We start from the raw sequence: 13,058 nt of genomic DNA, 5'->3' as shown, positions 1-13,058 counted from the left end.
TAGCACCAATATATGGTTCACCAAACCTCAGAATATGTATTTATAAAGTATTATTAGAAATGTTTTGTCTAGGAAGTATGAAGCTCATGTTAAAATTAGCATACTCTCTTTTTTTACAGTGTGAACGCTGCATGCCCCTTTTCAATGATAAATCTTTTCGACCAGGAGACCAACTACAAGCTTATAATTGTAAACCATGCCAGTGCTACAACCATGCAAACTCTTGCCATTATGACCCATCTGTGGATGCCTTTGCTGGTGATCATTTCCGAGGCGGTGGTGGAGTGTGTGACAGCTGCCAGCATAACACTACAGGTAAAGAACTGGACTCTCCTCCACACCAACAAGAATTTAATATTCTGTTTCTGTCAGATTTATAAAGATCCAAGTGCATTGCAAATGCCATGGTTATAGTTTGTCTTCCCCTTTAAATTCCCCATTTAATCTCATGGATTAATTCTAAAATTGCGAGTCACGTTCATTCAAGGTAATGCATGTGCTTAGATTAGGAATTTAATAGATAGGAAACGGCGAGCACAGATCAGAGTTAAATTGGGCTGATGCAATTAGTATACTATTGCTCTTCTTAATTTGTATCAGTTATCTAGTTTCTTTCTTCATAGTTCACAGTTACTATACAAGTCTTATTCACAGATATTAAAATAGGAGGATTAGCAAGCAATGTGGAAGCTACAAAAGAAATTGAAAATAATTTAAGATTGGGTAAAAATATTGTAGTTCATATTTTTTGATCAATTGTTGATTTTGGCAGCAAACAAATGCAACATATCCATACAAATGTAAGGATAAAGTAAATGACATTTAATTTAATGGCAGTGAATTAAGATTATTCCTCTCTTGCAGTAAAAATATACAAATAAGATGAGAAAAGGTTTTACAGTACGTAAAAGATTTAATTGTCAATGTTAACACATTATTATTATCTTCAAGACACCATGGGAAGCAATAAAAATGGCAAACAAAATGGTAGTATATTGAAAGAAAATGGCAGGTTCAGACTAAAGTTACATTCTCCAGGACGCTGTCAGGAATGACCTGTCACCCTCGGTCTCTTGACTAATTGAAAGAAGAAAATTGGTCAGATGACATTTTATAATCCAGAAAAACAGACACTTCTGGGGGCCTACATCTCTGCTGTATTGGGTTTTACATTGTATTGTCTATGGTGCCTGACTATGTCATATAAATTAAGAAAACCAAGCCAAGCTACTGTAGATTGGCTGAGTAGCCTCCTTTCATTTGTGACCCTTCTTAAAAATAAGAAAGATAAGTAAAAATACTTAGAGTACTTTTGAACTATAGAACAGAATAAAAAAATCAGGAACAAAAGGTACACTTTTATTCTCTTTTACATTTGAAGTCCTTGTAGCATGCTCAGATTAGGATTTGGCCTACTAGAATCATACTACAATGCCTTAAAGGTTTGAAGGTACCTTGAAACACAAATGAAAATCGACAATTTACATACCAAGATTACTATTCAATAGCCTCTGTTTCTTTTGTAAGATTCCGAATTATGTAAAAGTGAAATTTAATCTCCAATTTTGACTTACATGTAATTTCTTTGGCAAACATACAATATATTCCAAATAAAGAACATAACTGGCTAAGAGTCCCTGCAAATGTTAAGGTATTAGTAGGTGTATTAGTTAAGACACCTATTATTAGTGATCCATGAATCACTCAAAATTACACTACTATAATAATGATAACGTTTTCCAGACAATGGTGGCATGGTGGCTCGCAGATTAATGTGGCTGCCTACATTGGTATATAACAGTATTTGTTAACCTTTTTAAGAATGTTTGAGATCATAATCTTTTATATAAGGTTGATTGTGTATATCAACAAGAGATTGTTTTGTCATGTAAAAATATAAATGTTTGAATGTATATTCTCTTTTACAATCATTATTATACTTTTGTTCTGTTTATCACTAGTATCATTGATTGACAAGTAAAATTTCCTTTATTATGACCAAGAATGACTTGCATTATTTACAAGCTACATTGAAAAACAAGTAATTGATTTCCCAAACAAAGATTGCATTGTTTTTTAGATTTTTAAAAGTATGTTCAAAATAAAGGAGAAAAGTTATGTTTGACAGACATGTATGGTTATCCATATGATGTGGCTTTGCTGAAATATGGCATTATTGAATAACAGATGGAAGTTTAATGAAGTAAAGCAAAATCTGTAACAGGTTCATTGTTTCATATGCTCAGCATCAGTACAGTGGCAGGTAGGGATGAAAGGGGACATTAAAATGGACATCTTGAAAATTACAAATTTCTCACAGGAACTCTCGGGAGAGGGCAGCTTTTAATTTTAAATTATAGCCCTAATATGATTGAATTTTAATCAGTTAACATTGATCTTTCTTTTTTTTCATTGTTGAAGGAAGAAACTGTGATTTGTGCAAGGATTTTTTCTTCAGGGAAGTCAATGCCTCTCTTTTTGCGGTGGATGTGTGCAGACCCTGTGACTGTGATGAATCAGGCACCATTAATGGCAGTCTGCTCTGCAGTGGGGTGCGTATTTCTTTGTTAAACTAAAATACACTGTTTGTGTGGAACTCAGATGTCATATTTTAGTTGAAGACAACTTCGTTAATGATTTATGTCACAGCATTACGTAACTCTTGCCATTTTAAGGTTACATGGCTTAGTCTCGCCACAAACCTCAGTTGCTGATGGTTTTGATGTTACTGAGTTAATGCATGTAATAAATAGAACTTTAGGTATGTGTCATTTAATGGGTTCATAAACCATGTTTTTTTGTTGGTTATAAATATCATTTGGCTTAATTTTATGTAAGTTTACCAATGAAAAGTAGTTTAGAAACAAAATAATTCATTAGTATTTCACAGATGTTGATGCTGAATAATTCTAATTAATATTAGGCACATAATAGGAATGAATTGTCCTTATTATTTAAGCCCATTTGCTTTTTGGCAAAGAAGCTGTATTGCTATTTTGCTTAAATGCTATGAGAAGACAATGTTACACTGTTTGTAACAGAACGACAAGCTTAACTCACTTCACACCTTTACCAAATGGCTATGATGTGAATGTTATCAAATGGGATAGTAAAATATTAGATTTCCTTCTGCTCATTTTTCACATTCTAGAGTAAATATATACAGTATGTGTAAATATTTTATATGGTTAAGTTTATAATATACAGTATACTGTTTACTTGTATATAATATATACAGATGCAGCCATTCAAACGCCGCGGTACAAACCTGTACCGATTGCAACTACCCACAAGCCACTGCGGCATACCGCGGTACGTGATTGGTTGGCCAAAATAACCGACAGGGGCACTTGTGGTGCATTGGTCGGTACTGAAAAGCTGAGCATAAAAAGAGGAGCATAGCGCGTCTGATGATCATAAACGATATTAATTTAAGAACATAAACATATTATGTAAACTGTATATTGCTGGTCTTGGTAATTTAAAGAAAAAATACACACCAGTATTCCATTTCTCCCTAAACGTTTACATGTGGTTATTTCGGAAACGTTTTTACGTGCTCCTTCTGACCATATTACTGTACGTTTATATACTTTGTGAAAAGTGATCGTTTTAACCTTTTCTGTGAATATGCTCGTTATTGGAATAAACAAAAGCATACTTTTAGAATTTGATTAATAGGAAATATCATATGGAATCGCGTATCTGAAGAAATTAATAACGATATAAGTATATTCATGTAATGTTGCACAAATATGTGTACTTCTGTTTCACTATTTAGTGGATGACTGCGTCTGTGTCGTGATGGCTTAAATGACTAACTTATAAGGCTGAAGTTGGGTGTTCAAATCCAGCTATCGCCGTGAATAAACATTTGTTTGAAAAATTAAAATTGCAAATATTATGGACACTATATTGACATTTTTTATATTTCTAAATTTCACAACATGTTCGTACTGTATGTACACATTGGTACCACAGGGTGTAGGGTACAAACCCACATGAGCCCGAAAGCCCTACATTAATGTAGCGCATTCGCCCGGCGCTGCGGCTGAAGAGTGCCCAGCTAGGGTACACAGTGAGGGGCAGGACAGGAGTGCTAGTGGTCAGGGTGGGGATTAGGAAAGCCACTGACCAGTGCAGCTGAACCACTGTGATACAAGCGTACAGTCTGGGGAGATCGCCAGTTTTCGTGTAAATAGTTCCCTGGTTCCGCACCCCTGTGTGCGCTCCCCCTCTCTCTCTCGGCTAGGTGGGGCAGTGCTGGCTGGCTGGTTGTGCTGAATTTCCAGCACCAGCCATATACAGTACAGTTCACATATAGTAATATGTTTATGTTCCTAAATTAATATATTTTATGAGCATGTGAAAGGCATGGTGAGTCAGAATTCCTCAAGACTTACTTTGTATGATTGGAAACGAACGCATGATCGGATCAACGAAGTGCTGTGGTGTTACTTTTTGTCAATGTTACTTTTTGTTTAAAAAGACAGTTACAAATAATGTGGACCAGGGTAATACTTTGAGTTTACAGCTTGTCCAAGGTCATTCATTATTAATACTATTAGTAATATTATTAAATTATGATAAAGGTGGTAAGTTGTGTACTTTTGTCCAACTGAGCAATCTTGCTTTCATAAAATATACCAACTTTTTAATGTATAATGATTAACATGCTGTAATACACAGTTTAAATTTAAAAGTCTAAAGAGTATACAACTTAAATTCTTAATTGAATAAAGATTGTCCCTCAGCAGTGATCGGGATTCGAAACCAGGTGTTTTCTGGTCACAACTCAAATGCTGTACATGAGAGGTTAAGCTTTATTAGCTCCACCTGGCGGTTTTACAAGGGGATTCTGGATGCTATTAACATAATCTAATTTGCATATGGTAAAATAGAGTATGACGCGAAATCCGCAATATGACATGTTTTGATGCGACACGCCCACCGCGTAGTACCTGTCTTGTGAAATTTTCTTATTTATTGTTGTAGTCTTCTTATTTATTGTTATTGTCATCCTGTAAAGCGCTTTGAGAAGCCACCTTTAAAGGCGCTATATAAAATAAAGTTTATTATTATTATATTACCACAGCGTATCCAGCTCATTTTGAATGGCTGCATCTGTACTTCAGTGTATACTGTCAATATAATAAAGATTATACTTAGTTTCTCTGTTAAAATGTAGTGATTAATGTAGCATGTTGCTGCTATTCTGTTTACATTTTCTTGTAGAAAAAAACTGCAGTTTATTTTTTCCACCCACCAAGTTTGATGAAAATGTTTGATAAAAATGTTTTTTTTTTAATGAGGGATGCACAAGAGTGCCTGAGCTGATAAAAACCTCTGTGTGGAAATCAGAGTGAGTCCTATAGCCTATAGTTCATATCCAGACTGTGACATTTTCGAATTATGAACTTGATTTCACAGTGGCTGTGTTACTGTGTGTAATTAGTAAGACTCAGTTTTTGTTTATCTGTGTTATAACAAGTTTTGATGTGATGGGGGTTCTTAATTAGAACATAACAGAAACCTATTAATCACAGTCAGATTGAATTGCCTTTTGCTTTAGTGCTTGAATAAGTCTTCTTAGTGATGAAGATGCACAGTCAAAAAGCATTCCAATTCATTTATTAACAAGGTTATTGTGTGGGGTTATAACAAAGCCACTCCAATGTATTAATTTTTCTTACTTTGTTTTTATAACTTGAACACAAGGCAATATCATATTTTAAAGATGTTGCATTCAGCTGCTTCCTTAAGTAAAAGAGATCTAGATAGAGCTATGTTGAAAACATCTCCTTTCTATTTTAAAAGAAACTGCTATGATAGAGAATGTAGAAATTTAATTACAGTGCTTTAACATATTTTAAGGCAGGTAGACTGACAAAAAACTGTAGAAACAGTGGGCCTTGACACAGCTTGTGCAAGTTTTCAAAGAAGAAAATTGTGGAAATTAAAAAAGAGGGTTAGAAATGCATCATTCCATTCAAAGCTGGTAGACATATATCCAAAAGCTTCACAGTAAAATAATAAAGGGCACAAAAATGGAAAGCACCATGCTTTCCTAATTTCTGTTCATGCTAGGGTTAGAATGGCCAAAATCCTTAAAGGTACTGTTTCTAGTTATCTTAGCTACAGTACATGTATATGGTAAATGCTTTAGATCATATCAATGTTAGTTATGTTCTATATAATGTTTTGTTACACAACTGCATTTCCAGTAATTATACTTATGCTAATGATCTTTGTGTATTGGATATCCTCTTTTTACAGGTTCCCTGTTTTATTAATTAACCATTCTTTAACCAAATGCATATACTAGTCCTGATTGATTCAAGTTTAACAACTAACTTTTCATGTGTCCCTTTTCCTTCTGGGAATATAGACAAATGTCAAAGGCTATGCTTTTATTCATCATAGGGGTTGAATTTTCCAATAGATTGATTAAACACAGTCTTCCTAATGAGATGTTTCTCAAAATCAATATAAACACATGAAGGCTCATATTTACTGTATGTAACTTATTTTTTTGTACTGACTTTCTATTTAACATTAACATTCCATTTAGTATCTTTTGATCTTTTAAATATAAGGATAGGCTCTGGCTCCCCTGTGACCCTGAATTGGAAGAAGCAGATAGAAAATGGAAGGATTTCACAAATAATGTGCCCCTTCAGAAACTGTATTACAACACTGTTTATCCATGATTTGGCCATGATATATTATGATATAGACAAAACTACAGTGCCACAGTAAATCTTAGAATGGTAATGTACTGTAGGTAACGCCTTGATCATTCTACTTAAATAAGTCTTGTCTATTCAACATTTCATGGTAATTTTCTAAATCCAGAGTAAAATAATAGAGTATATCATAATCATTTTCTGTATTCTGAACTATTTTCATCAGATGCAAATGTGATATACTATGATACAATTTGTAGAACGATAGTACACTGGTGATAACTACTTATGTTAGCAGCAGAGCACATATTACCATAGTAAACCCAACTTAAAAAAGTATTGTATTTGTGTATATGATATAATTCTCCTAACTGAGGGACTGGCAGCCCAGTCATGAGGTTCAGGCTGCCAACACCCCTATTGTGAAGCAACTAGGGAGTTGTTGCAAAGGTTACATGGGGTGGAAGGGAGGAACACGAGAGAGATGCATGACAGGAAATCCTTGCTTCAAGATTTATATATACAGTATAGGCAAGCAGAAGTGTGTAAGGTTAGGATCTCACCTTCCTCCTGTACATCTGCCTGTAATTTTCATTCTTTTTATTCCATTTTGGCAGTTGTTGTTTAAATTGGTTTAGCGTTCCTTCTCTCTCTGTCTGCTTTCATAATATCTTCTAGGTTGTTAGATCTGAATTCACTTGCAACTACTACAAAACCCCCTTTCAGCAAACCATGATGTAATGAAAGCACCCATGCTTTGTCCATCTTCTGCAACTACAGGTTGACGTTAGGCAGATAGTACCTTTAGAAGGTGCATGTAAGCTGTAATATTCTGAATGTGAGAGCACCTGATTTCTAATGAGTTACAAATTACAGCGTGTAATGATATAGTTATTAAAATGTGCTTTATCCTCTTAAAATGATCCAGATTGCACTGATATAGAATAAAACCTTTATCTTTTTTACAATGCATAGTTTCACTAATTGATCTTGCAATTTTTTTTTCTTTCTAGATTGGAGGGCAGTGTAAGTGTAAGCGACATGTGTCTGGCAGAGAATGCAATCAGTGCCAGCATGGATTCTATAATCTACAATCCTTGGACCCTGATGGCTGCAGCCCTTGTAACTGCAATACCTCTGGGACTGTCAAAGGAGATATTACCTGTCACCAAAATTCAGGTCAATGCCAGTGCAAGGCAAATGTAATTGGTACGTAACAAGCAAGGCTGCTTTTTTTGTCTGGCTTGGCACAACAGAGATAAAGATACAAAAAATGCCTAAAAAGATGCAATTTAAGACATTTTAGTGCAAGCTTTCTGTATTTTAGAGGTGTTACATTTCAGTGGTTTACTATTAAACACAGTATAATAAGGAGCTAGGTTTTACTGTATATATATATATCACTTGAAATTTTATTTTTTTACATGTGTTCTATGACTAAATGATTTGATTAATTTACACATTGCAATACTTTTTAAAAGATATGAACAAAATTACATTGCCAAAGATCTGTAGTATGGAAAAACATGATTAAATTGTTCAGTACCTAAAGCCTTCCTGGCGAATCTGTCTGTTTTATATTAATTTTATTACTAGGCTCAGCCAAATGGATTTTTTCAGAGGTTTTCCATGCTTCTCAGGTCCTTTGTGATAAATCTGTTCCAATTTTTTTATACGCCTTTGAACTGTTTCTTATGAAATGCAAACGAATGGTACTCCGAAGATCATGTATATTGCTAAGTCTGGTTATCAAGGGCCACATAATTTTAATTTTGTAATTCAATGCCAAGTTGATTATAATAAACTACCCCTTTCTCTGTTATTTATCATGCTTTTTACAAGACTCGCTTTTTTGTTTGTTGCTCCCACAGGTATTTTTCAGAAATTAGATTTGATTATAGCAATTTATTACCTCCAGCATGTTTGAGGGGAACAGCAGCTTCATAAGGACAAAATTTATCAAGTGCCCAAAATACACTGTGTACATAATGCACTTTGAAATTTTGATATATGGGAATATTATACAGGGAACATTACTGATAAAGTGAGAACTGCATTGTTGCGAAGCCTATGTCCCAGTCCATACATATGGATACATACACTTATACATTTTCATTTACATCTGATTTGATAGTAAACACCATTAACACTGCTGACCCAGATTATGGATACTTTCACTTTTCTTTAATAATGCAGTGCTTTAGTAACTAAGATGTCCTAGGTTTCAATATCTTCCGAAATAAGTCTAAACTTACAGTTAGAATTTTACAGTTTAGAAAAAAAATGTTTAAATAATTTTCATTAGATCATATATTCATGGAAAAAATCTTTAAATCAATTCCTTTTTTATCTGTCCTTGATCATGAGTGGGTGGGAGTCACTTTAAGGATAGATAAGGATAAGAATATCAAAGGATAAATCAATGCCAGCATATATTATTGTTAAGCCTTTTGCACATTTGGAAAAATCTGTATCCTTCCACAAGTGTCTCTAACATTTTGCTAAGAACCACATAATAATCTGTGGTCTGATGTTTGAGGAAGATACTTAACTATAAAGTATACAAATATACTGTAAGATTTCGAACACATTTGTTTTTTTTTTCTCTCATTGCTATTGCTTGCACACATACTGTACTATATATTTTATTAATAATATCAAAGTTTTTTTTTCCCAGGTACTTTACTCTTTCTATTCTAAAATGCTTTCTCCATTTGGCATATGGAAATCCTGGGAGAGCTGGTTTCAAAAAAGATTATATGTGTTGACAGTATTTTATCCAATCAGTTTTTAGACGTGAAACCTGCAGATACAGCAAACATTTACCACTCTACTTCCTTTCTTTGCTGTTGTCTGAACTGTGCTTACCTTTTTTTCTTTTTATGCCTTCTTTGCAAGTAATGCAAACTCATGATAATGAAAACAAAATTACTGCCCTACCTGCTTATGTAATCAGGAACAGATGCCTTAACAATGACATCACGTAACTTGTGATACCTCTGTCTTTATAGATGGTCGAAAATACCTCTGTAACAACATAAATGTGCTGTGTGAATGAGGTTCTTTTGGAGAATTTGTGGAAACATTTCTGAAACTGTACTGATACTAGCATTTCTCTGCTAAAATGGCTGCATTATCACACTCAACTAATGACTATTATCACATATTGTAGTTTAGTATGTAGTATTTCATATGAAAAAGCATTCAAAACAAACATATATACAGTATATATATCATGAAAATATAAATTGTATATCTCCAGATTTAATTTGATTAATAAATGCAATGAAGTGTGTTGAATAACAAAAAAATGTATCTGTAGAAGATAGATGTAGTAGGAGCCCATTTATCTATCTGCCTCTAATCAGTTACAGTACATAATTTATGCACTGACATATTTTTAAACTATATACGTGTATATATGCCTTCCTGTAAAGTATTAATTATTTTTTTATGGCTGAAATCATGGTAAATTTGATCATTGATTTGGAGAAAGATTTAATTTTGTTGTAATTTATATTGGTACAGCTGTAAGAGACTGTTTTATTAGAAATATTGTCAAATAACACTTTAAAACATCTTGTGATGCTTTTACCTGCTTTTGATGAGATACCTACAGTATGTAATGATGCAGGGGTGGTCTCCCATGTCATTGGGGAGTCAAAACCCAGCAGATTTTATGGGCCAGTTTTTAAATAATGAATTTCTAAACACTTGAGAAAGTTTTGTTTAGACAATTGGGCTAGGTAATTTCTTCAATTGAGTAGTTTGGAGATCATTTGAAATTAATGCAGAAGCTTTCAAGAACCACATTCCTGACTTAATCAGATAATTTTCTGTAATTCGCTAAGATGTAACTCATGTACTCCAAGTCTTTACAAATTGAAGATTTAAGGGTGACGTGTAAGACCTACTGGACCTGTGGTTATCCAGGACAAGGGTTGATCACCTCTGTAATAATTTATATTATAAGTGTAATATAATAAGTACTTCTACTATTAAGATAACCCTACCTGTTTCACTTACTGTGAATTGCAGAGACAATTTAATTCAGATTGTTACAACCTTATTTGTTGTTGGTGTTGACTCTGAATCTCAGGTTTAAAAAAACGTATTTAAACTGTTTTTAATATCTTTTAATAGGTTTATATCCATTTAAGTGATACTCATTGGCATCAATTATTTAGAATGAAATTCTCGAAATAACAATGTTGCAAAAAAGGGAATGTAGTGAGAAAATAATTGATAGCACCCATCCTTGGTGAAAAGACATACAAATTATAAAAAGGATACTTTGGAATTCATACAGTAATTAGGGATATGGTAAACCTGTCATGATTAAGTATACAGTAAGGCTCAATACCTCACAGCACCTATGTCACCAGAACATGGTGACATAGGTGCTGTGAGGTATTGAGCATGCTTGAAGTAATAAATGTATTTGAATTTGTTTACCCCTTTTAAAAATCAGAAATATATGTTTACACATGAAAAAGGTGGGGATTGGAGCTGTAGGTAAATAGCAATAATTAATTCTACAAGTTAAAACATTGTTATGATGAAATTTCAAATGATGCTGGCAAAAAAGTATGCTGTGTAGAAATATCTGTAAATTCATAAAATAAGGCCTTTGAAATTCAATAAAAAGGAGGAGGAATGTGCTGTAAATGCCAAATGCACTAAGTTCTCTGTACTTGTTAACGTTAAATGTGATGCCCTCTAGGCTTTGCTCAGTAACATTAGGAATAGATTACCTGTCAGGAATATGTATGGCATATTCAAATAAGTACTATGCATATTTTTAAAACTTGATATGATATGAATCCATGTAGACCTGTTTTAATAGTTTAAAATGAGCTGTAATTCTTTTCAACCTCACAGTTATTTTTACATTTTGCCGCCTTTCATGTACTATTTAATTTATTTATTTTTCTTAGGGAAATTAAATGTTATGCCTGAGGTTAGTCATCCATCAATGTAAAAGGACCTTGCCTAATGTTGAAATTTGCAGTTTTTTTCTCTTTTTCTTGCTTTATATTTTACTTATTTGATTATTTAGGTATATATTGTACTTAATAGAAGTCACTGTTGTTTCTGTTGTTAATACAGACAAAACAGATACCAGTTACTGTATTAACTGTACATAATCTTGACAGCAGCAATCTCAATTACATCATATATATTAAATAGACCACCAGATTTAGGAAGACCACATTTTTTCCTGGAACCATATAATAGTGCTGCCATTTGACTAATGTAAGGTGTACAGTATATACTGTGTATAGGCTGTGTGGATTCAATTCAGTGTGTTTATGTCCCAGAATATGTATCTGTGAGAGTGGCTTAGTGGTTTGCCTTTACAGGGTGTGGTTACTCTGCTTGTGAGACAATGGAACTCATTTACAATAATATATTAAAATCACGGCATATTGTAGCTGTGATGCCCTGGCTGTTTTTACTGTGGATCGAGAGAGATTTGGGTACGTTAATGGTCAAAAATGGCAATTTGCATGAAAATTCACTTTTTGCTGATACATCAAGATCCTTCCAGACAGACTTCTGTTTCATCTGTCCAATGAGGACAGGTCTTTAATGAGAAGACAGATGCCTGGTCTTTTGTACAAAGAAATTCAAGGTAATTCTGCCTTTCTGGTCTTCAAACAATACGAGACCATTCAGCCCATTTAGCCCACATGGTAGATAATACAAAGATATCATCCACTGTATGTCAGTAACAGGTTGGAAATCCTTGTATTCGGCCCATCTCTAGCTTATTTGGTAGTCAGTACCTAATTGATTCAACAATCTCATCAAAAACAAAAAGCCAGGGTATCAGCTTCAAAAACATTGAAGGTTATCCTCTTCAATGCTCACACAACCCACTGGGTAAATAAGTGCTTCCCGTTCTCTGTTTTAAATGCATTTTCATATACTGTAGTTTCCATTTGTGTCCTCTGGTTTGTGATTCACTTTTTATTCTGACAAAGCCCACTGTGTTCATTTTGTGAATACCATTGAGGATTTTGAATACTTGTTTGAGATCTCCTCTTAGACATCTCTACAACTTATCTGACATGACCCACACATTGTGCAAGCAATTTGATTAAATTGTATTAAATTGGCACCGTAGGAAATCATTGACATAGCGCAAGTGATATGTTCAATGACATAATAAACAAGTTTCTTTTTTGCTCTTGGGATTTTTTACTTATGCCTCGTCTCTTCAGGATTGCCCTCAAAGGCATTGCTTGTTTGCTACAAATTATGTTGTAAAAAGTACTGCAGTATTAAATATAACATTAATAGAACTGTTAGCTTACTGAAGATAAAAAGATGATCCTATCACTACTATGACTTCTAATGCTAAGAGTA

The 13,058-nt window shown here is 33.7% G+C and overlaps 1 protein-coding gene across 2 annotated transcripts in view; it reads left to right on the top strand.

Moving 5' to 3' along the window:
• ush2a (Usher syndrome 2A (autosomal recessive, mild)) overlaps positions 1-13,058 on the top strand; it is a 409,409-nt gene that overhangs the window by 43,595 nt on the left and 352,756 nt on the right. For both annotated transcript variants that reach the window (XM_015346259.2, XM_069180084.1), the window contains exons 9-11: positions 120-315; positions 2,422-2,552; positions 7,700-7,895. In XM_015346259.2, the coding sequence (XP_015201745.2) occupies positions 120-315; positions 2,422-2,552; positions 7,700-7,895 (523 nt within the window). The remainder of the gene's footprint in view (positions 1-119; positions 316-2,421; positions 2,553-7,699; positions 7,896-13,058) is intronic.

This window comes from Lepisosteus oculatus, chromosome 2 (assembly GCF_040954835.1).
Source record: "Lepisosteus oculatus isolate fLepOcu1 chromosome 2, fLepOcu1.hap2, whole genome shotgun sequence".
Taxonomy (NCBI): Eukaryota; Metazoa; Chordata; class Actinopteri; order Semionotiformes; family Lepisosteidae; genus Lepisosteus; species Lepisosteus oculatus.
Note: the sequence above shows the minus strand (reverse complement) of the source record. Positions and strands in the feature narration are given on the sequence as shown.